The 24,638-nt window shown below is 39.8% G+C and overlaps 2 protein-coding genes across 4 annotated transcripts in view; one reads left to right on the top strand and one right to left on the bottom strand.

Annotated features, from left to right (window-relative positions):
- Positions 1 to 511: 511 nt before the first annotated feature.
- DPH5 (diphthamide biosynthesis 5) lies at positions 512 to 23,418 on the bottom strand. 3 transcript variants are annotated; one of them, XM_069789503.1, is made up of 8 exons: positions 23,268 to 23,418; positions 22,474 to 22,653; positions 18,485 to 18,609; positions 15,138 to 15,246; positions 4,940 to 5,060; positions 2,796 to 2,835; positions 1,650 to 1,753; positions 512 to 761 (listed from the first exon to the last, which is right to left on the bottom strand). In XM_069789503.1, exons 2-8 carry the CDS (start codon positions 22,606 to 22,608, stop codon positions 538 to 540), a joined length of 858 nt encoding a protein of 285 aa, XP_069645604.1. In that variant the 5' UTR covers positions 22,609 to 22,653; positions 23,268 to 23,418; the 3' UTR covers positions 512 to 537. The 3 variants fall into 3 exon arrangements, with proteins under 3 accessions (XP_069645604.1, XP_069645606.1, XP_069645605.1); XM_069789505.1 differs by lacking the exon at positions 23,268 to 23,418 and adding an exon at positions 22,859 to 22,937; XM_069789504.1 differs by lacking the exon at positions 23,268 to 23,418 and adding an exon at positions 22,816 to 22,834.
- The window catches only part of LOC104320078 (glyoxal reductase-like), a gene marked incomplete at its 5' end in the record, with an annotated part of 53,020 nt that continues 51,322 nt past the window's right edge, over positions 22,941 to 24,638 (top strand). Inside the window, 1 exon segment of the mRNA XM_069790722.1 lies at positions 22,941 to 23,073. Coding sequence (XP_069646823.1) covers positions 22,941 to 23,073 — 133 coding nt within the window.

Genomic DNA, 24,638 nt, shown 5'->3' with positions numbered 1-24,638 from the left:
TTTTTCTTGGTTTAGACATAAAGAACATTCTCACCTGTCTGCATTCACTCTCCCAAGTGTAAAGATGGATACAGACATAACAGGTTTTGCACACTAATGGCTTCTGTTGGTGAGAGAACTACAAAATTTAACATCTCAAATGCACTTGTAACAATGTGTGCAGTAGGCTTGGTTAATGTACTACAGCAAAAGTGATGCCAGGCAGGTATCTGGTACACTGCTTCAGTTCCCTACTTGCACTTCTTATCCTAGTCATCAAGCTAAGGCTGATGTAGATGTCAATGGACTGAGTCAGACAAAGGGGTTTTTCAAGGTTTAAAGGTTTCTGGAGGCATCTACATGTTAGAAGCTGATACCAGCAGGTACAGCTTGCAGTTTGTAGCCTCAGCTAAAAGCATGTCCGTGTTCCTACAGTGTTGTCTTTTGCAGCAACATACAATCTAACTGCACTTACACAAGCTCTAAATATTCACAGGAATAACTTTATGATGTCATGAAATTAAAGATGGAATAAAAATCTAAATGCCTCATTTTTATTTAAGCGGTCCTTTGAAATGCATTATTTTCAAAACTGGAACTATCTACAGTAAAAAGCTTAAGCATTTCTAATTCCAGAGGATGCATAGTGCCTGTAACAATCAAAGAATGTAGTGGACCGCCTAATTCCACTGTGGACATCTGATGTAGTGTCCCTGAAGCAATCTTCTGATCCGGAGCACCCACACGTGCAAGGCCAACACAAATTGTGTTTTCAGTAACTTCTGTAAGAAAGAAGATTAAATGCTTAATTTATTGACTAATGGTCCTATCATAAAGGAAAAAGTACTCAAAACACTTAAACCCTAACACTGCTTTCTTAAACCTCTAATTAATAAATCATTGGGCTGGCCTAGAAAGAAAATAAAGCTGTATGTTAGGGATGTTTAAAAGCAAGAATGGGAAGGCAGCAGAAGTAGAATATGAAATGCATTCAGGAATTGTATTCACTTTGAGGAAATTGCTGCTTCTGATTCATTCTATATAAAGGATAAAATGAAAGGATTTTCATTTTAACAGTATTTAAGGAATAAACTTTTTAAAGGAGGAATATAGCTAGATTAATTTCTGTTAGAAAGAATTTTTCTGTGACACAACTGAGTCATCTTTATAGCTGCTATGATTTCACCCTTGGTCTCTAAACATCTTTCATTTTGCTCTTGACTACTGTTAAGAATTCAAGGCCAACAGTTGTGCATTGTTGGGTTAACCTAGATTCATGCTGGTATTCATGTAGAGCAGAGTGTGACCAGTCTAAATAAAACATAGCAGAGATTTTTGAAGCTTGACTGATCAGAATCCTTCTGTCTCTTGCAACTCTAATGGATCAAAGAGCTCATAGTTAAAGATGGATAGAAACAGCACAGGGTTACCAAACTGAGGCTTTGACTAAACCTCCAGGAGCCACTAGTGCTCATTCATCTGTGCTCACTGAACTACACTATGTTCAAGCTCTGCCAGGTCCATCTTGTGACTAGGATTTAAGGCAGCCCAATTCCACTGCAGAGCAAGAGAATGCTAAGATTAAGAGGAAGAGAGTAGAGTTCAGAGGCTCATCAATAAGTGTGACTTGAGAGGGGTAGTAGCAGATAGAAACACTGCAGTAATAGTACCTGGTTCTTCTCCTTGGAGCCTCCTGTTTTGAATGATGGCAAGAAGCTGTTCTGCAGCTTGATTCACACTCATGTAGCGTGGTGGCTCATAAATCTTTCTTCCTCTGCAGGGAAAGAAAAGTAGAGAAATTTCACATATAACCCATTTCATTATCCCTAGCAATCTTACAGTTTATTTCAAGAAACGTCTAGACCAGCAAATTGAACTTAAACAGACAAGAATGCAATTTTTAAGGAAGACAGAAGTCTCTTGTGCTTTCACCACACCTGTGAAACAGCAGGGCCTCCAGCTGGCAGATCATTTGAGTCTTAAAAGCAAATTCAGCTGCTGGAAGCAATATGCAGGTTTTGCAGCTACTCCTGAAAGATGCATTAGACTTAAATTCAAGGGCAAACTACTGTTTTTCTGTCAAATGCCCTGTAGACAGATGATTACAGACCAGAAATATATTCTTAAATTAAATGCTGCTTTCTTTGCCAACTGTGGAGTCAAGCAGATTTTATTTTGAAACTCCAGAATAAACAAACCTCAACGATACTGTGAGACTTTACAAATGTTAATTTAGACCAGAGTTGCAGCATGGGTATAAAGTAACCATCTATAATTGCCACTATCAAAACATACAGATTGCAGGGAGATGATTAAGATGTGGCAAGAGCCTTTTTGAATACAGTTAAATGAACTTAAGAGCATTTTCCATATATTGCTTATTTAGCTGTTAAAAGGGTGGTGTGTATTCAGTACTTCACACTGTTTCTAGCCAGTGTAAGGAAGAACGAATTCAGAACACTATTTCAGCTCTTAATCTATTCCAGGATGGGACAGAACAGTAGTAAAATAACACTTCATTTGTCAAGCGGAAAGCTTACCCCATTCTGACTTAATGCTTCTCACAGCAACAGAGAAAAGATTATGCTCTGCTGCAACTTCATTCAGTTACTGTAAATAAAGCCAGGTCCTATTGTAATGAACAAAAAAAGTTCCACTCCTTGTAAGAAACAAAAGACTGTGGCTACTGAGAAGTACAAGAGGAGAAGGCAGGTAAGTTCAGTATTAGACTATGGGCAAAGCACCTTTGTTCCTTGTACAAAAAAACCCTTTGTAAATACACTGTGTTTCTATATATTTTCAAAATGGTGACTCACTTCATTAGATTCTCCAGAGACTGCTCCTTCACTTTAATATCTGTAGAATAAAACAGATATTAAAACGCAGGTTCCCTACAAACTTCCCACTTAGTCTTCTATGTAGGTAAAGCTTAATTTAATTAGCAGATTCTATAAACTTTATAACAGCATTTTAGCTATTACAGAAAAAAGGAATATGGATTACATACTACTGTTTCATGTTAGTTAATCACAAAGTATTGTGATTTATGCATGTGATTTTACCCAAAGATAGGGCAAGTTTCACAGATTTCAGAGCAACACAGACAAATAAAAATGCTGCTAAGTGTAGAAATCGCAGGCATATTACCACAGGATAGCTAAATGACAGCATGTTTAAGCACACCAGGGCATTGGGACTACTCTTAAATTATGAGTACATTGTGGTCACATAAGGTAAAACAGTGTGACTGATCAACAGTGATTGCATCACTGCAGTGCAGGAACATGACTTTCGTTAGCACTTCCTTTCTGTCCCAATCAAAATTTAGAACAATCTTCTTTTATGGGGGAAAAAAAAAGGATTTGGACGAAAATAAAATACAGAAGGGGTCAGGTAAGACTCTGCACATCTGCAATTTTATGAAACTCTAATTGACCACAATTTCTCTAAGAGGCATTCGAACATTATATCTATATTCAAATGCCCTCAAAATATTATTATAGTGAAAGCTGGATACATTTTTAATCTTGATTTTAAAAAAAAAGTATTGCTTAAGTTATACAATCAACTCGGTTTAAAATGCAAGCCTGCAAGGTTATTAGTGCACAGTTTACCAAATTGCTTATCTGTCTATGAAGTCACTTTGAATTCAGAAGTTCATCAGCACTAACCTTTTTATTTCACATTTGCTTATCTGGTAATCTAGACTAGTTGGATAAACAATCAATACATACCACACTGACCAAGTAGTATTAAGGGAAGAATTAATTTGGAAATTGGTAGTTTTCAGCTGTGAGCTACAATTAGATTCAGGTACCACAACTGTCCCCAAAACATGAGATTTATAATGCAATTTTAAGGTTTCAAAATGTATACACTCTTGCTACTGTATAAAAAAAATTAAAAAGGGAGACTGTAGAAATGATTATACAAAATACCTAAAGAATACTTTGTTTTAACATATAGTTGTAATAACCCTTGTTTAAAACACCTGTGAAGTCATCTTTCTTTAAAACAAATTATCAGAATTCTGATTTTCAGTGAATTTTGAAAACAAGTTTCAAGGCATTGGAAAGTCTGATGTGCAGTGATGCTTAACATTTAAATTGTTTCCTGCTCAGGATCCTCCAGTTACCACAGACTTTGTTTTTACTCAAAACACTATTCAGCACTGAGAGATCCCAGCTGCGTCTAAAAGATGATACAGAAAGGTGTGTATATATATATATATACACAAATATGCAAGTGCCTTATAGTTTATATGCAGGCAGTTCCATAATCTTTAAGGAGTTACCTAGACTAGTAGAGTTACTCAAAAAGTGGCTTTCAGCTGAGGATTGTTGGGTAGGATAAAGATCAGATGGCACCATGGGAGAGCCTGGGGACAGTGGTCAGGTGGGAGCAGTATTCCGTTCCAGCCCCATGATCAGCAAGGATTTTTTACACCACTGAAGCTTCTCACATGACAATCACCTTTTGCCAAAGCATCCTTAGATAACATAATTTAGAAAAAAGACTGTCACGTTACAAAATAGAAATGTGGTTAAATGTACGATTCAGCTCCCCAGAAAGTCAAATGTGTTGAGCTCTAACCTAATTCAGTCTTAAGATAGCTGCTAGTCACTGCAATCTGACTGGATCCCGAGCTAGATCTAGCTTAAAATCACAGTGATCTTTAGAGCAAATATGGGCCTCCTGCTCTTACTTGACTTCTACAATGGCATCATTTCTTACGGATTTTCTGAAGAGGAATTAAAAAATTCCTGGCTGCTGTAGCATGAACAGTGGCTGAACTGACTCTAGGTACATGTATACTAACGTTCCAATTTTTGGTATATTTTCAAAGATACATGTTAGGTAAGAATATTTGTTTAATCACAGACTTCATCTAATGCTACCACTATTGTCTCTGGATGCTGCGGAAGATGGTAGCTAAGGAACCAGGGTAGCTGCTGCTTACCAAGTAAGCACAGTGTGTGCATTCCATTCTGCCTGTTCTTCTTGATCTTGTCAAAAAAGCTTTCTGGCTTCCACGTATCTGTCCAGAAAACTATAGAAACTGTCTCTCCAAAACTGTACAACTGTAAAACAAAGCATATGCAGTAACACGTATACACAATAAAAAAAAGTAGAGCATGCAATAAAATGCTATGAAAACCATGAACAATTGGCAGCACTGAAAAGTCCTCAGCCTAGTTAAGAAAGAAGTTTCATACCACAGGGAGAGTAGTCTCCTATAAGATGCTTAAGTTTGCTCTTTCATAGATCCGTAACAAAACATCGCATTAAAAATAATGCTTTCTCCTAAAAAGGCTGCCCTGTGCTGTTCTCTCTCTTGCCTGGTTTTAGTGCATTCCGTTGCATTCCCTCCTTTCTTTTTAACAAAATCCATAGTGAACTGTTTTTTCTTCTTCATAATAGAGATGTGCTGTTCTTTTACTCTCCAAACAGTAAAGCACGTTAAAGAACAACTAATGAACTACCTGTAAAGTTTTTACCTATCTCTGCATTCACCTTTCCAATGGATATTAACTAACTTTCAATCTACCTTCTATTCTTTCTTAGTTAATTCTGAAGTCCTTTTAAAGGCAAAAATTTTGTAAGATTAGCACCAAAATTATTACTTATTATTTCTTATTTTGGTTAAGGCTAGGCAACTTCTAATAATGCCATAATACTTACAATGTTTTGATTCTACTAATACAGTAGTATTTGTATTAAAACAGCACTTTCCTGCAGATGAAAGCTGTATCATGAAAAAGAAGTTACAGTCTAAAGAGACAGTGGATATGAAGATCTGAAGACAGGGACAGATTGTACATGAAGCAGAGATATGCAACATTTTTTATGCACATATGGTAAGAAGAATATTGCTAGCAGATTCGAGGTCAAACATCCTCACTGATTTTATTCTCAATCTTAACACTGTTACTGTAAGTCCCTAATCTTGGTGAAGACATTTGAAGCAATAGTCTTGCCAATCATTTCCAGTGATGCAAAAGCAAAAGTCGTGTGTAACGTAAGGCAGCATTTGGCTTGGAAGCTTTTGTAACCAACTTGAAAAAGGGCAAAACCATGCATCAATTTTGGTCATTTCAGCTCTGGAATGGGGCCATCCCAGATAGATAGATTTTACAGCTTGCCAATATTCTGTCTGCTCAAGCCTACCAGAGAAGCCACAGCTATATGGACTAACCTCCCCACTTTCTCTGTTAACCTGGAATGAAAAACTGCTTTTCCAAGCCCACTACAGAAGGCACTGTGTGTGCTGTTAGCAGAGAAGAGGACCCTACCTAAAAGCAGCTCTGTGCCATGTGGGGATTTCCCTATACATACTTATTTTACTGTGCCATTAGGTTGCGGTTTTAACTCCTTTACGCTGGCAGAGTAGAGTTTGAATCAAAGCAGAAACATGTTTGTTTTCAAGGGACCAAAAGCTCAAATTTTAACCATTCATGCTGAGAGGAAGAGCATTTATTCAAAGGTTCCTGGAATATTACTGAAAAAGTTTCCTCTTTTGAATATTTCATTCTAGCACAAGGACAAGAACACACAGTGTACATTTCACAACCTAAAGGTTCTTCCAGTATGCTAAATATAGGTTAAACCAAATGAATTGCTCCTGATGTAACTTGTTAACTGTTTCAAGGCTGTGTTCTAGAGAGAGAAAAAAAACAAGCTATGTTTTGCCTATTTTTCATGTGGCTAGCTAGAACTCTTTCCATTTTGTACCAAATCTGAAGAAAAACTATTAGAACAAGGAGTTTCTCTTTCTCCCCCCTTCAATGTTAGAGCATCTGGGAGCAAGTTAACCTTTAATCTCATTGGTAGTATACGTTCAGTCATCAACAACTGCTGAAATGTCCAGTACCAACCTAACTAGCTAGCTTACCATCTGCCACCTGAAGGCCACTGCAGTCATTTCCCAAAAGCAGCAGCCCTCCTTCAGTACAGAAAGTGGCCTCAATTAACCTCAAATCTCATCTGAGTCTCTTTGGCATTTTGATAACCTGAAGGAGACAAACTTCCACCTCTGCCTTTTAGCAAAGAAATGGATGTGCAGAAGTGGGCAAAATGTTACTATCTGGTAAGTATTTTGTTGGGAATCAGATCTTTTAAACCACTCTGCCACATATTAAAAACAAGTTGGGCATTCAACTTTATACCCTACAGCACTTGTTCTGATTGTTATTTTTCTCTTTTCCATTGATCATTACAAAGATTCTCCATCATCTTTGCCAACAAGAAGCAAGTTATCCTTTTTGTGCAAGCACTGCCAGTCAGATTCACTGAATCTGTCCTTTGTGTACCAAGTTTTGCATTAAAACTGAAGTCTGAATGTCCAAAAAGAATAAAACATTTTTGTCAGAAATGGCCTGTCTATTCAGTAGAAATAACTTCAGAATATCTTCATGAAGTAATGGTATCATAGAAAACTGTAATTACAGTCTCAAAGACCCACACTTGTTATCTCAGCACCTGGACAGCACAGAAGTAGCTTCTACACCAACAAGATGGAATGGGGCATATTTACTAACCTCCTAGAAATGCCTTTGAAACTTATACCCCTCTACTAATTAAACTTCTAAAGAATAGATTTCCTAGAATTAATATGCACATATTTTTACTTTAAATTAAAGAGGGGAAAGTACTGCTCTGGAAACTTTCTGGTACACCAACAATCTATGAATGCTGGGAAACTGAAGCAATAAATCGATACTCCTATTGAGCTTGACTACTTGTAACCAATTACCTTACAAGCACTTCTACAGACATAAACAAGTATTTCTTTCTCATTCAGCATTTGATCTCTGCGGACATTTGACATTTATGCAAACATAGGCACTGCTCTTCCACCACAGCAAGCCTGCATTAAAGCAGCAGCACATAACTGCATCAGATTACATTTTTAACTCTCTCCCTGTACCTCATGCAGATTCAGTTTGTTCCTAATACAGTTTCCTGTGCTATGTTCTAATTTCTACCTCTTGAAATCTAGCATGAAGTATCAGACTTTGAAGAAAAGCCTTGCTGCAGAGAGAGCAGTAAATACCGAAAGTTCCATTACTATCCTAAGGATTCAGCAGTTACAGTGGACAGCAGGTCCACTGGAGCCAGAACCCACTGAAATTAAAAAAAATTCTTTCCATCAGCCATAACGGACTGAATAGGGCCCCAAAATTCCAGAAATCATGCTTGTTGTTGGAATAAAAATGACACGTTTGTTAACCAAGGTGTATTACAACACAACTAAGGATTAATGTCATGCTTTGAGATTGTTAAGAAGTTTAGTAAGACAATGAAGAGCTCTGTATATTTTCAGTGAAACGATCATGCTCTACAGTTGCTGGCAGAGCTTTAAGGAGAGGCAACAGCAAATGAGGTTTCACATCAGTCTTCTGTGTGCTGCACTCCACATTAAGCAGCTGGGGTCCAGGAGCAGGCAAGATCTGTTCTGTAGAAGCTAAAACATCTCAAGCATCACACTTGCACTAATCATCAGATTTGTTAGAGTGCCTACATTCTGCTCAGGCACAAAAGTGCCAGAATTTCAATGGAGCTCAGTGAAATGGTTGGACAGACATTTCGTGCTCTCAGCTTGGAAACTAACCTTCTTACCTTCTCCCTAATGCTCAAAAACTTCACAGAAAAATTTCAAAAGGTCATTTTGAAAGACCTCTGTCTTTGGAAATACCCCTCCCCCCCGCCCAAGTAGTAATTGGCTTAAGCAAAGCTTTGTTCACTTAAATTTTGCAATGCAATAGCTGAAGTCAGGAAACGAAGCCAGAACTCTACTCCGAGGCTCTGTCTGCTCGAGTTTTCTGCCTCTCACAAAACACTGCAGAAAGCTGTTCTTCAACTCACACTTTCATCGCCTCAGAACAAGCTGAACTTCCTATTTTATTTACACACATAATATGAAAGAATGTCTGACAACTTTTGGTACTGAGGTGCCTGTTTTCAGTTAGTATTTTTAACCCTTCTGTTAATGATACTTCTTATTTGTTGTTTATATAAGCAGAATTGATTACTAACTGAGAGGCCAGAATAAACAATGAAAGAAAAAGTGCTGTACCATGATCTCAGCTTGGAAAGCCTGCACGCAAGCGAAATTTCAATGAAACTACTGAACAACTCCGTTAATGGCCAGCCTGAATGACATCAGACACCTGAAGCTGTCCAGATCAACAGTCCTCACTTAAAATACTGGTGTGGCTAATCACCACAAAAATATAGGGCATAAAAAGAAGGAACAAGCTGAGACTAAATAGGGAAATTAAAAAAGGAAGATCCCCCAACCCCTCTAAAAAGTACTAAAGCAAGCAGGAGAGAAGATGCAAGATAATATTAAAGGTCAGTAGGGCAACAGCTGCAGAGAAACCAAGAAGTAAAAATTTCAAAATGCAGACATTTATTTTTACAGCATCTTTCCCAGAATTACTGCTGTATCAGCTGCAACGGTGACAAAGCAATTCTTCACTTACGAGCCTACCTTCTCTCCTAAAATTTCAAACAGCTTCAGAACTGGATATGCGTCAGGGGAAGAAGGTAAAAAGGAGTCTAATCATTACATTTTTCAGACTTGGCACCTGTATACACATGCAAATGCCTGTAAACCCTGTAGGACTGAAACGCTACTCAGCAATGTTCTGTGTTGAGGTGGTCACAGGTTACACTGCAGATGATAGTCCTCACAGGACGGGTATGTTCTGCAAATGAAGATACTGCACAGCCTGATCACATCCCACTGACAGACACCAAGAGGCTTTTTCTCCTAAGGCTGTTCCTCAATGGAATTTGGAGACCACAGAGCACCTTGCATTATCCCAGGTTGCTCTTGATAAATCCCAATGAACATACAAAGAAAAGCTAAGACATGTTTTGTTTATCCTTGTCGTAAGTGTTTTGATGTGATGCTATGTAACATTCATCCTCAAAACAAGAAACCTAACAAGTCAGATTTTTTCCCCTTATCCTCTGTAACCAGTTAACAACCCTCCAGACGATATACATCAGATTAAAGGGCTCCTGCTGTTCTTTATATTACATATTACTGCCAGAGAACAGCTTAGGAAGTAGGACAATCATCAACAAAGAGGTAGCAAGAATCAGTCAAACTTCATTTTTACTTGTAATTCATCACATGAAACAACCACAAGCCTAGCTCTAGCCCTTCACACTATCTTATTTAGTACCACAGACCTTTAGCAACTTTGAATGCCTCTCATGAGAGCCTTCACATAAAATTGAAAGTTTTTACCATCCACACACACAGGGCTATGACTCCTTTTTGTACTGCAAGCCAACAGATTGGCTTAACTGTCCCCAAAACCTCCAGTCGCCTTTAGTACATGCCAGAGAGAAAGGAACTGCGAAGAAAAGGATGCTTGGCTGAGGGAAGCCCACTCCACGTGATCGCAGTCTTCAGGAGGCAGCTGAGACAAATCACATAAAAGCAGCTGAAGGAAAGAACACATTTTTCTCTTAGCTGCCTCTTGTATCAGCACTTAGGAAATAGCTACCCCACAAGCAGAGCAAAATTCAGCTATCAAAAGACTCAAACTCCAAGCAAACTTGAACAGGACAGGATTTTCCCTCCAAGATAATATCACCTTATCTTTAATAACCTCACAAGACTCTTCCCAGCAATATCAAACAATCATTCCTTCCCACCCTGGTCGGTTGGGTTACTAATCTGAAACGAAGATATATAAATTGAGAAAAAAAACTATTTTGATTAAATTGATGTTTCTGGGTCATGTTTGCTGGTGACAAATGGCACTAAGTTGAACAGCAATTGTGAGTAATGAAGTAGTGTCACTAGCACTGATTTAACCTTTAATTGGTTTGAGAAACAAATGCCAACATCTAAAAGGCTCAGAAGCTGGTAGTAAAGGAGAAAACCAACCAGTAACGGAAAACAGTTTGTTTTAACTGTCAGTGAAAAAAAAAACATTTTGCGAAGAACCCCTCCTATTAGAAAAAAGAGCATTTTTGAAGATTAGGGCACAGAGAGAGAGTGGAACTCAGAGGTTCTGCTCCTGCAGCTACTACAGGTTTTCTATTTGACTATGAGCACAGCAAGTAACGATAGCATCTTTCAGCTTCCTTATCTATAAGTAATATTCTTCTGCTTGACACCAAAAATGTACTCACCTGTTCAGTAAAGACTCAAAAATAACATAGTAAGCACTGCTTTTGCATTTAAGTGAACAGCTAGTAGTGAAAAGACAAAACTATTTTATAACCATAATTGTCTTACAAGAATTAACTGGACTGCAAACAAAAAAAAAAATCGAGATGAGTCACTGAAAGAAACAAGGGGACATGCAGATGTTTGTTCTGAAGCTATTCAGGTGGAAAGTGGGTATGTCTCAAAAGAAAGGCACGTCTTTGCCACATGTTTTTTACCTAGCTACCCTACCAAAATATAAAGTAAATGCTTCTCATCCCATGGCTTGCCTCCAGCTTTGCCCTTTAGTCCTCAATCCTCCTTTTTTACAGTAATACCATTATCTCAAGCCATTTCAAGTTGCATCTTTCCTTCACATGCACAACAGGTCAGTATGATGCAGAGTCTTCCTCATGTGTTTGACCATCCATACTGCTGCCTCAAAGATATGTTAACAGAACTGGGTCAGAGAGGATTCTGGCCTGAGAGCACCACTCTGGCCAGTGACCTTCCTAAACTAACCCAGATGTCATGCAGATTAGGAAGGAAGGAAAAAGGCGTAAATTAGAGGTCCTGAGTTTTCTGCCTATTTATTCTAAGGCTAAAAGCCTTAGCGATCAGCCCTATTCTGAAAAACTGAGTGTGGGTGCAGATAAAGCCATGGAAGTCAGTCTAGGTTCTCCCTTTGTTCTCAGCCTGCAATGCTGAATCCTAGTCAGATAGAGCCAAGGCAATGTCTTGCTCACAGGGTAGCTGAGCAGTGGTAAAACAGAGGTAAGCCTGTTAGCTAAAATACTCAGCTTTCCAAAGCTACGGAACTAAGAGCAGCTGCTAATGAGGAAAGCTGAACTGTCTCACTGGTTACCACCCACTAAAAGTGCTCTCTGAGAATTCTGGCCTTCCCCTGGGGACTTCTGTCCCCTCTTCCTGACTTCCCTGGCAGTGTGCCCAGATACCAAACTGATGACTTTCTTCACCGGTGGTTGTTCCCCACTACAACAAGAGTCGGTGATCAACATACCTACATGTCAGATTCCAGGCAAGAGAGGTGAACCTGCAAAGAATGAGCTAAGAGGCACTCAGACACAGGTACTTTTCCTGGCTTCTCCCCCTTGGCAGTGTTCATTTGTTTTTGAGGGAAGAGATGTTCCTCAGCCTTGAAAATAAAAATCTGACACAGTGAAGTACAGCAAGAACAGTGTAAAAGAGGGAGCCACAGCAAGTCATAGAGCCTTACGCCCAGTCAGACTAATGCTTTGCTAAGTTACACTATCCCCTGCTTTCAACAGCTATAGCTCATTGCATCAATCTGTGAGAGCTTCCTAGAAGTTCAAAAAGTTTAATTTTCAAAACTAAAAAACCACCCTGTTCTTTGTACAAATACAATCTTCACCTGTGCAGCTTTCAGAACAGCTGCACTTATTCTGTTAAATGGGCAAGACAGTAAAAAATAAAGTATTTGAAAATATATATTCACCCTTCTTTGCAATTTGGCAAGAAATATATCTATGAATTGAAGGTGACAAACCATCACTACTGCTCTACTGACTTCAGTAACTCACTGCTGTACAGGAAAAATGCACAACTACCAGAATGTTGTTGACTGCACAGAAATATTGCTCTGATGACAAGCGACACGTTTGTTTGTGAACAGACTGGGCCATAGCTGCATTTTACTAATCAGAATTTACAGCTCACTACGCATATGGCTTTCAGAACAGCGTATAAAGGTGTTTCCTGTTTTTCTCTAGTAAGAAAGAAAGAGGTTTTGTATCACAATCAGATTAAAACAAGAAAAAAAGCCAAGCCTTTTCTGTGGTGAAGCAAAAGAGGAATCCCTACTATACTTGACAGCAACTTTGCAGTCTGAAACACAGTAACTCCAAAACTAAATTGATGGCAGGAGACAGCCATGAATGTAAAGACTGTTGAAAGAAATTACAAACTTCCACCACAACTCTAATTAAACCACAGGCTACTTTTTTGTAAGACACCCCTCACTTGCTGTTATGCCTACAAGGAGCAATGAAGAGTTAAACACACAGTTGGTTATAGTCTGTCCAGTAATACAATATGATCACTATTTCCTAAAATGCTTTATACAACAACAGGAATGTTGAATTATGAGAAGGCAGCCCCTCCCAAGCCAGAATGGAAAAGGGGACTAATGCCATAGTGAATAACATCATATTTCCTTCACGGTCTGTTCCCTTCAGCATGGGATAAGGAAATAGTAAACTAATCTCCAAAACTCTGTGTATGTGAAAAACCTTATGGACTGTTTGCAATATATTCCCAGTTAGTTTTCTGCTCTTGTTTTCCATTAACCTAGAGGCTCTATATTCCTCCTTCCTATGCCTACCTGGCGTTGTGGGGGAAGCAAACTTCCAGAAAACTTAGTCACCTGGTCTCTTTGGGAATGTAAGCCTTGCATCTTCCTTCCTAATGAACGTTCAAGAACAGTAAAAAGATAGCAGGTAGCAGAAACCACTTCTCAACAGCTTGACAGCAGAAGCAAACTTTGTACCACCATGAAGCGAAAAGGGGAAAGAGTGAGCCCCGGCCTCAACTCTTGTGTTACCTGCCCCAGTAAGTGCAGTCATGCAACAGCTGCCATCTGTCTGCTGTACATGTAGATTTTAGACACCAAGGAGCCTATTTCCTTCCTAAAAGATAATTTTGCCGAAGTCTTACAGCAATAGGCAGGTATCACTAAGGAAGAGCTCACAGAAAGAATTATAAAGAATGTGAATCCTGTCCTGCATTCCCTTTAGCATTAGCATTCGTATCTCAGAACAGGTGTCAATGCAGTGCTGCTGAACTGCCACATGAGACAGGGCAGTCGCATTTCTAAACCATTCAGATGTGATCAAAGCCAGAGATAATACCCAACTTATTGCAACAGATTTTCTGCTGCTGGGCAGCATTGAAATAAGGCTACTGGAGTTTGTCAGTGTAAATTTGAAGGTGTCAATTGTTCGCTGAAATTAAAAAAAAGGTGTTCTGTCATGTTAAGCTAGGGAGGAATGCTTCCTCCTTCAGTGATGAAAACTTATTGTTCAAACCCTTACCTCTTGTCTGTAGTACACTTACATTCCTGTGCTTGCTTTTGGTTTTGGTAATGTGAGAGCTTGATTTAGGGGTTCCCATACACAGGGAACCATTCTGAACCTTAAGAGGGCAGGTTCTATGTTAAAGTAATGAATGAAAAGAAGAGGGGGAAGCTTCAACTAATTTATATGTGATTAGCTATGATACATACACTGCCGTAACGTTTTTCATGCAGTAAAAGTAATAATGGACCTATACATGTGTAAAAGGAAGTAGTGAAGTATTTTCTTGGGGGACACTAGACCTTTTCTACTTTAGCCATTAAAGAAGCACAAAACCTGTCATTTCTTCTTCTAGTTCTTGGCTCGGCAAATCCCTCCTCTCTCAGCAGGTGGGTAGAAAGTGAAGACAGGTCAATCTCAGAGAGAAAGAATGCATCATATACAAGATTTTAGAATTAGTTATGATCTGAGTTGGGCATATAGACAGGCTTGTGCATGTATCCCTTTTATGACAAGACCAGCACATTTCTCAACAGGAAAACAACCTAATTTAAGAATAAACTTAATTTATAAATTTATAAATTTTTTAAAATAAAAAAAAAAATCAGGTGACCATCAGTAGTAGAAGGAAGCCAACACGAGCAAAGTTTTATCTGTAAAATAACTTAAATATCAAAGTCTCCTGGGGCAGAGGGAGGTTAGAGGGCAGAGAAGAATAGAAGTGCTACTATTCATTTTCACATGCGCTCATCGAAAGGAACTTTTGCTGACAGGTAGCACGCTGAAAAGTGTTAACAAATTCTGACAACAGAAGTGTATGGTTGCTACAGATCTTCAAACTTCAGATTGCAAGGTGCACTGCTACAGCAGTAGAAGAGCTCACCAATTCTGAGTTTAGCAGTTGTGGAATGGCATATATACAAAAATGTTACCTGTAAGCCACAGCAGCCCACTGCATTCATTATTGAAGCATTATGAATGACCTTGTACGGAACCCCCAATTTTACTGCACGTAGTACTAAATCACTGTGCGTTGTGGCCCTGTGTTAAGAAAAGAAAGGAATTAAAGATTGAAAAGATAAAGTGACCAAGTGTTACTAGCATTATAGTTTGTTTTGAAAGTCAAGTTAAACTCGTCACAACTAGGGTAATGCAGAGGTGCCAAAAGGGCAACAATAACTTGACTAATTGTTATGGGAAAGTAAAAACTCCAATAAGGCTTCCATATGTCATCTTCCCTAGCTGAAAATACAGGCACTCTCAGTATGTTACGGTTCTTTGAAGCTTTCTGGCATCATTAAAACGGTAACACCAACACAATTGTTGCTTTTTAAAGTAGCTTTGGCAAGTACTTGAAAAGGAAAGTTCCATTTATCCTTTGTCTTCTGCAGGTGTCTGTTGGACATCTGTTGAACTGTGAAGGTCAACTCTATTTGGCAACTTCAACAAAACTCGAATATTTCCTTACTCGCTACACAGCCAGGCCTTCTCCTATCTGCACCAGTGCATGCCAGGAAAGCAACACACTCAGACAAGAACTTTGAACAGACTAAGGTAAACTGCATGCAGTACTTAGAAAAAACATCCTTAGACTAAATCAACTGTCATAATATTTAAGCCAAATTACTCAAATTAACAATGCCTAAGTTTGAGTGATCAAGTTTATTATGAAATAATTAAGAAAATTCTAGTTAAGCTTAGAACTGAGCTAAATTTGGCTCCAGGTCTAATGGTCAATAAACACCTTGCAGTGACTGGTGCAAGAATCACTGGGCTTGTAAACACAGTTGGGATTAGGGTCCTTCTAAAATGCTAAGTATATACAGATCCAGCAAATCTTTGAACTGCAACAAAGTTTACATATGTATCTTGCTTGCATGTATGCTTACATACATACTAGGCACTCCACTTTCTATGTGAAATATGAAAATGCATCTGCCTGTTGCCTAAATTTACCAAACCTCAATAATGACCTTAGCCATCTCGTTCCCACACACTTCTGCGTGGCCATTCCAAAGAATGAAGCAAAGAAAGAAATAGCATATGCCGATCAGAATAATTAAATAGGAGGACTGCTTTCACCCTGGCCTGGTTCAGAATTACTTTAACAGAATTCCCCTGATTTTTAGTCTGATAATCTTGACACTGCACGTCTGACTAGCACCAATCAGCAGATTAGGTGCTTCAGGCCAGAACACAAATGTGGCAGCAGCGGGCAAGGATCAATCATTTAAAAAAGAAATCAGTTTCACTGGAGGAAAAAAAACCAGAGGAATCTGAATTTGGGAAATCAGAGACCCTGATACAAACAAGCTCCCAGACCTAGGAGAATGCAGTAAAGTGATGTAAAACACCACTATGGTTAGTAAACAAACTATGCTCCTGACTTCCGTAAGCAAAGGTGATTTAAGAACGCCTGCTCTAAGAGAAGGAGGGACTAGTTTTACAGCCTTGTATTATTCCCTTCATATACACAGGACAAGAAGCACTGGAGGATTTTGTGGTTATGATAATATTGACTAAGGGATCAGCTGGCTTTATTCACTGAAATTTGCTCCAGCCAGTATCTTCTCCCAATAGATCTGTCCATAATGACTGTAGCTAAAAGCAGAAGTGCCCTCATGAACACTCAGCTAATACCAGCAAAGGCTTCATAGAGTCAGCCCTCTGCACCCAGAGCTATACTAGTATTTTCTGTCACTGCTAGAGATTTTAAGTTTTATGGGTAGTAGTAATATGAATGTTAGCACCAGGCTAGATCAAGGTGGGCTTTCCAGTATACTACTGAGACTGTCAGGTTCCTGCTAGCACATCCATAGCTGTTACCATACACGCAGATAAAAGCTTGCAGTGAACAACAGCAAGAAGGACAGGGACACAGCTTGTCCTATCACTTTAACCACTAACCACCAACACCTGAGACCTCCTAGTGCTGCCAAGTACACTTCTTACCTGCAAATATACTTGAAACTCTATGATCAGCTGCAGTCACACGGTTTCTATCCTCCTCCCATATGGCTCCTCTTAGGACAGAAACATTCAGTACTCTTTCCTAGTAACCTTATGAACTCCTAAATCCTTAGGGCTTTATGTGGGCATAGGAACAGGTCTAGCTGCAATATTAAGAGCTAAGAACATAAACATTTAGAGAGAAGCAACTACAATGATGTAGTATGTTAATCAGAGTTGAAGTATTTTGACACTGAAACTAATGATAACTGAGGCAGATCAAGATACTGCTTACAAGTAGCAATTGCATTTCAATACATGTAGGTTGGTTTTTTTCATCTTGTGTACAGGTAACATGGCTCTACACTCTACATGAATCCTAATTTTAATGTTGACATGCATTGAAAGTATAATTAATATTTCTGAAATACAGCATCATCTGCCCACAAGTACTAGTTTAATATAATATTCTCTTACCAATTCCCTTCAACATGTATTTACATAAATTATCCGCTTTTGACAGATGTGCACACTGCTCCTCTTTTTCCATACACTCTATTTTTTCACTCGCAACTAGGGTGCTCAGTGATTTGATTTTTCCTGTGCCCCTTAATACTGTGGTATAAATCTCAAATCACCAGCTGTAGACTAAAAGCTCTTCTGTATGGCTTGACATTACAGATTGATGATGCCTGAATGAAAAGACAGAAGGAGATCCTTCTGGTGATAGAAAAAGACTATACTTTTCAGCAGGAATAAAAAGCAGAAACAAAAGCCTCAATAAACCAAAATGAGAAGACATTTATAGCAATCTAAGTGATTTTAAAAACTAGCATATATCAAAGCAGAAGCACTGTACAACCAACAATTAGTATTCATTCTAAAACAACTCAACATAAAAGCTGTTTATAAGTACAAATAGCAACTAAAAGAATACTCTCTCAAAACATAGCACACTTCTTAATTATGCGATATCCTAGAATTTCTTCTGTTAGCAGATAAAACCTGGAACAAAATATTCTCTATAAAAGTTAGCATGGAGAATGAAACGATAAGTGACTGCTAAAGGAATGATTTATACATCCTGGAGGGTCCACATTCCTATATATAAGGGATATCTGGGCAAGGAAACTCCAAAGCAAGATAAAGTGTAGACAATTGCATGTACCTTTTTAACGCAAGAAAAAATATACAAAGACATAAAACGTGCTTCTGGCCTGAAAAGCAGCTTCTCCATAAAGAATTACAGTTATGGAGTATGGCTCCTTCCTATTGAAAAAAAAGAGAGTGATCAAGCTACAGCAATAATTAAAATGTTGCTTTGTCTTACCCAAAAGGATCGCCAACTACAAGAAATGCGACATCACAAACATCAGCTTCTTTTAAAATGCCATCTGCTTCTTGTTCCACCGTTTCTCGGTCAGCCAAAATCAATTCTTTTCCATAAAACTCTTCCTAGAAATTGAAATTAATAAGAAACACCAAAATAAGACACATAGGAATGTTTTCGTATCTCTCTGGGCGCTCACTCAGGAACGCAGACAATGGATGCTGGAAAGGCCAACTTTATTATTCTCCCCAGCAGTCGGACTCACGTCATATAGAACCCTGCCTCCCCTTGCAAGAACACCTAAGCTTCCCATAAAGCAGCTCCCAAGTTGACAAAAATTAGTCAAGCACATTATGCTGATACTGACTTGGTTTTTTATGCTTTCTCTGTCAGCAGAGGAGCTGCTCCAAAGGTAGCTCAATTACACCTGCATACTGAAGGTACCTGGGTGGACTCTAGGTATCGTTAATTTAACTGGTCATCCTACTGTAAGGCATCCTGTCTCACAAGTCTGAGCCTAACTGCTTAGGTTAGTTATAATACTGAATTCAAACCAGATACAAATATGACACTAGCTATACCACAACCTCATGTTTTAGATTCTTCCGTAGTACATTGTAACTAACCACATCTAAGGAATGACTTCATATTAATCCTTCATCTTCAGTACTCTGTAAGAAATACTTTACTATGGATACAGGTAAACATGTATTTGACCGCGTCCTTCACTTTTCTTCAGCAGCTCAGTAATCATTGTGTCTCTTTGTATGTTTTAAATGCCTTTGTTTCTAGAATCAACCTCACGTGTAATAAAACTTCAGTTAGTACTACAACATGTTGTCTGACCATCCTGAACATATCTAAGTCATGTACCACCATACATTTCACATGCTCTTTACATGATTAGATAAAGGTTTTTTTCCAGGGCATAGACCAAAAAAGGTGGTTTTGCTCTAAACAGTATTCAGAAATGTAGGTGGTATTACAAATATTGACAAATTGATAAAACTATTAAGTCAGTTATGGTCCAGAAAGATTTTCCTCTCACTTCTCCTGTGACTTCAGTGATAGCTTCATCTTTGCCCACAAATACTAGTAAATGGACAAGAGAACCATCATACTTGTACAGAAGCAGAGTAGTGCTTCCATAAAAAAAAAATCCATCCCATAGCTAGAGTACTACATAGGGGATCGCTGTTACCGGGTTCGGTTCCCTTTTCTAAAGATGACTTCCTCACCATTTTTGGTTAAGTTTCTCTACCTTTGTAAAATGAGGATATTATTTTCCTTGTGAAACAGACTGCAACCTGTACAGATTCGATAGAAAGGGGACCAAATAAATGTATAAGCAGCTCTTGTATCTGTGATTCAGAACAGCTGACGGCCACCCTGGAGTACTGCTGAGGTCTAGACTAAACAAACTACAACAAATTTTGACATGCCATTTGTTTTTATTGGGTATCTTACACTAGATGTACATTAGCAAGTAGTACTGCACAAGAGGAGCTGATCTATAAAGCAAAGCACTTGGTGCTGAGAATTCAATAACAATGCTACATACATTTTGGTGGGCTTACCATTGGACCATACTAACTTTAGTCCAATACTGTAAATGAATGCACACTGTAAAGCACAATAGGTGCATTCCCAGAAGCACAACTTCCAGTTTGTTTTCATCTAATGGAATCTATTTGCATGCTTTGAGACTGCTCCATAATGCAAATCAAAGCACATTAATTAGAGAATATATAATAAGCACTCTCCTGACAAAAACTAAAATGTAGACTCAGTGGGACATCACTGGGTCCAAACCGTTCTTTCACCAAATTGAGGGCTGATTTAGATGGTCAACATCAAATAGCTTTTAATATACGTTTTAGGCCAACAAGATAAACTAAGCAAGTCATGTAATTTTGAGATCTGATTTTAGAAGCATCAGCACAGGAGGATTTCTAGAAAATCCCTGCAGGAAAGAATCTGTTCTTTATCTCTTCAGAGCTTTCCCATAACTTCTCATGTTGCTTAGGAGAAACTGACCTTCAGTGTATTATCAACACTTGGTGATTAATTCCTATATTCTCTCTTAGGCAGTTTCAGGTAAGGCAGCAACTCTTACTTTGTTTTTATTGATCACTTTTCCCAATTACCTCATCTTTGAGACTTCAAGGTTTCCAAAAGACTTAAAACAATGAAAAACAAAATAAAGACACACACACACCCCAAATAACCACGCCAAAAATATTCAGCATTTTTCTATTATTCAATATTTTACTTTCAGCTGGCTAGGAATCCATCAATTTTTTTCATAGCAAATGCAGATTCTGCAAAGTAAATATCCAAGTAATCACTTCTATTTTGCAATTTTCCAACTATCCAACAACAAAAAAGTAACATTTTGTTCTGAATGGGTTAATTTCAATTCAGATTGCTTCAGTGTACTGAAAAAAACAGAAAAACATAGATGTCCTGGTTTCAGCTGGGACAGAGTTAATTTTCTTCTTAGTAGCTGGTACAGTGTGTTTTGGATTTAGTGTGAGAATAATGTTGATAACACACTTTTTAGTTGTTTAGTTGTTGCTAAGTAGCACTTCACTTAAGGATTTTTCAGTTTCCCATGCTCTGCCAGCAAGCTGGTGTACAAGAAGCTGGGAGGGAGCATAGCAAGGACAGCTGACCCCAGCTAGCCAAAGGGATATTCCATACCATAGAATGTCATGCTCAGTATATAAACTAGGGGGGAGTTGGCCAGGAGGGGTGGATCGCTGCTTGGGCATCGGTCAGCAGGTAGTGAGCAACTGCATTGTGCATCACTTGTCTTTTCTTGGGGTTTATTTTTTAATTATTATTATTTTAAAATTTTATTATATTCCTTTTCATTACAATTATTATTATTGTATTTTTTAATTATTGTTAGTATTACAGTTTATTTTACTTCAGTTATTAAATCGTTCTTATCTCAACCTATAAGTTTTACTTTTTTTTTCTGATTCTCCTCCCCATCCCACTGGCGGGGCGGGGGGGGGGGAGTAAGCGAGCGGCTGTGTGGCGCCTAGCTGCTGTCTGGGCTTAAACCACGACAATGGAGTATATCTTAATTTCAAAACACACCAGATATACCAGAAATGGCCCCAAATATTCTAGCCTAGCTTGTATCTGGAAACCACATAATGCTGACTACAAGCTAAAAGTCTCACATGCTGTATGTACATACAGGTATGCATACAAGTACATTATGGCTATACAGCATCCAAGACCCAGAGAGCACCTCTGGATAGTACTACACAACTTATTCAGAGGCAAGATCCCTGTTCTGTGGGTAGGTAAGCTCTTTTTCTGGTATTGCTTCAACATTGAACTTTACCTTTCTATGACCAGTGAAGCCATCAGAGTTATAATCTGTATGTTTTTACTACTGTCTTCCTCCATAAGGTTTGTTTACTAACAAAAAACTTATCTCTATGTTATTCAACAACTCATCTCTAACTGAACTGTATACGTTCTAGAAGTCTCAACACGGTGAGACAGCTTGGCCCACAAGGAAACATGGAAATGTGAGACAGGCCAATTATTATTCCCAGCAGGCACACCATAATAGCTGAGGCTGATACAGAGGTTCAAAGCACCAAACCATGTACTTTTCTGTTACGCCTTTCGATTTTTTTTGTTTGTTTGTTTTTAAACAGATCAGACGTTTTTCTAACCCAGTTCTCCAGTATTTCAGGATCTCCATATATGGTTAGAATGTGAGATGAAAACTAGTGTCCATACTTGTAGGAAGAAAAATTTTATTTTCATTCCAGTCTTCTGACAAGGTAGCGAAACGATTTCTCCTATAAAATACAGTACGTGAAGGTCACGTATGCACTTTTTCCGAGAACGTGCACCTTCAGTTTCTCCTGTTGGCCTTACTGACCGACCAACCCAGCACCCCCTCACTCCCTGGTACGAGAGGCGTCGGGCCTCTGGGCGACAGCAGCGGCCAGACCTACCAGCGCTTCCTTGCCCACCGTGAGGACGGACGTGTAGGCCTCCAGGTACACCCTGCGGCACCGCCTCACCGCCTCCAGCCCCTTCACTGTGATGTCCTTGGCATCTCCCAAGCCCAGACCGACCAGGTACAGCATACTTGGGGAGGCCGTCAGAGCCGCCAGGCCCGGTGCCGCCGCCACCTATCACGGGAAGGAAACGGGCATCAGCCGGGCTGCCCCACGCCCCACCACGCCGCCGAGACCTCGCCCCACGTCTCCCCGCTCCTGCCACCCGCCTCTTCACGCCAGGGCGCACGCCCTCCCCGCCGCCCCCGCTCCTCACACGCCCCCGCGCGCGCCCACCGGCCGCCAGCGGCCCAGCGGCCCAGCACCCATCACCTCCCACCTGCCTCCCGCCGGCCGCGCCGCCGCCAGCGGCCACACCCCTTCCGTGGCCCCCGGCGGCCGCAGGGGCTGCCGGGAGGTGTAGTCCCGTCCCGCCCCCCCCGTCGGGGAGCGCGCGGGCCGCAGCCGTTAAGTATGGCGGCGGGGGGGGCGGGGCGCACGGTTGTCCTGCGCTGCCGCTCGCCAACGGCCGGAGCATCCCGGTGCTGGGGCTCGGTAAGTGCCGCCTCCCTCCGAGAGACGTTGTGAGGCGGCGGGGGCCGCCGCAAGGCCGAGCCTGGGCGGCTCGTCAGGGTTCGGCTCTACCGTTGGCCCACAGCTGGGCTCGCCGCGGGGGGTTTGGGCTTGAGCCTCCTCCTGAGGCTGCCTGCGCAGAGCTAGGCAGTCCCTGCGCCCCTCCAGAGCCTTGCCTGTTACCGGGTGAATCGTCGTGGTCCTGTGCAACGGGACCTTCTGGGGCTCCTCCTGCTCCCCTGCAGATCTCTCCTTCCGCTTTCCCCACGGTATTATTCGGTGGTTTGGCGGGGTTTTGCTTGCTTGGTTTTTCTTATGAGGCCTGGGAGCAGGCTTTTCTTTAAAGCAGACTTTCGAGCTTGAATTAATCTTACTGAAAGTTTTGTCAGTTGCACCTGTTGCAGTCGAAAGCCTGTGTAGGAATCTCAGCGTCGTGAGAGTCGGAAGGCCTGTGCCTTGTGGTTGCAGGAACACGTGGCCTGCGTGTATGTTGAAAGAATTAAAACCCTGGCAGTGTATCAGGATCTGGTGTGTGATATTTTTTTATTACTATTATTATTATTACTGTTATTCTTATTGAAAACCAAAGTTTGGCGAAGTTATATTGAAGTTTACCAAACACATGGGCTTGACTGTTGCTCATACAAATATGTATGATATTTTTAATAAGTTTTTGTGATAAAAAAGTGTGCCTGCAAATATGAAAATGCAAAGGGAAATTGACCTTTATAATTTACATTTAATTTTATTATCAATTGTGCAGTGAGAAGTTCTGCAATATAATTCGTTAAACTCTTAAAAGAATTTGTTTTCTAAAATGTGAACATGGGGAAAATTAGAAGTCCTTACAAGACTGTGTTAGTTGTCTGAGTTATTGCTAGTGATAGTTCAGGAACACTACTGCATTCAGTCCTAGCAAAACAAGACTACAGGCTAACCACAATACACTCCAGCAATGAGAACTTGAGCATGAAAGTGTCTGTGAAATTTGAAAGGTGTTTGGGGTTTTTTTTTTTCTCTCTTTTTTTTCACAAGGCAAGCAAAGCATTTATTTTCTCTCAGCTCTTTGGGAAAAGGATTTTATTTTTTACGGAACTGTAGATGGTATAAACCCAAGATTGGCTTGCTGTAGTATACTCCTTTCAGTTGTACATGGGAATGTTGGGTTTATACTATTCCGAATTCCAAATCCATCTAATTGGTGGATTTGCTAATGGTTCAAAAGAGCCAAACTATTAAATGATTAAAGGCCATTTTTCCAAGACAGCATAGGACCATGTGAGCAGAGGAGGGTTAATAGCAGTAATTCTGTGGTGTCAGAGCACTGTCCATGCTGTACAAATAACAGAAACCATTAACTCTTCCAAAATGGGAGTTGTAGCAGAGCGCCTGGAAGGTATGCCACAGAGGCAAACAGGTACCATATGCATACCAATGACCATTGCATACTTGACCAGATGTTTCTGGGGTTTTTTGAATAATTGTCTTTTTATATAGTTGACATCAGTTTTTATTTCTTGTAAAAGTAAGGAGTTAATCTCTCTCTT

Source organism: Haliaeetus albicilla, chromosome 8 (assembly GCF_947461875.1).
Source record: "Haliaeetus albicilla chromosome 8, bHalAlb1.1, whole genome shotgun sequence".
NCBI lineage: Eukaryota > Metazoa > Chordata > Aves > Accipitriformes > Accipitridae > Haliaeetus > Haliaeetus albicilla.
Note: the sequence above shows the minus strand (reverse complement) of the source record. Positions and strands in the feature narration are given on the sequence as shown.

Coding starts and splice junctions, on each gene's coding strand:
- DPH5 (XM_069789503.1), bottom strand. CDS start 22,608: ATGCTGTACCTGGTCGGTCTGGGCTTGGGAGATGCCAAGGACATCACA. Junction 18,610..22,473: donor CGGTGGGCAAGGAAGCGCTG/GTAGGTCTGGCC, acceptor TTCAATTTCTAG/GAAGAGTTTTATGGAAAAGA. Junction 15,247..18,484: donor GTAGTTGGCGATCCTTTTGG/GTAAGACAAAGC, acceptor TTCTTAACACAG/GGCCACAACGCACAGTGATT.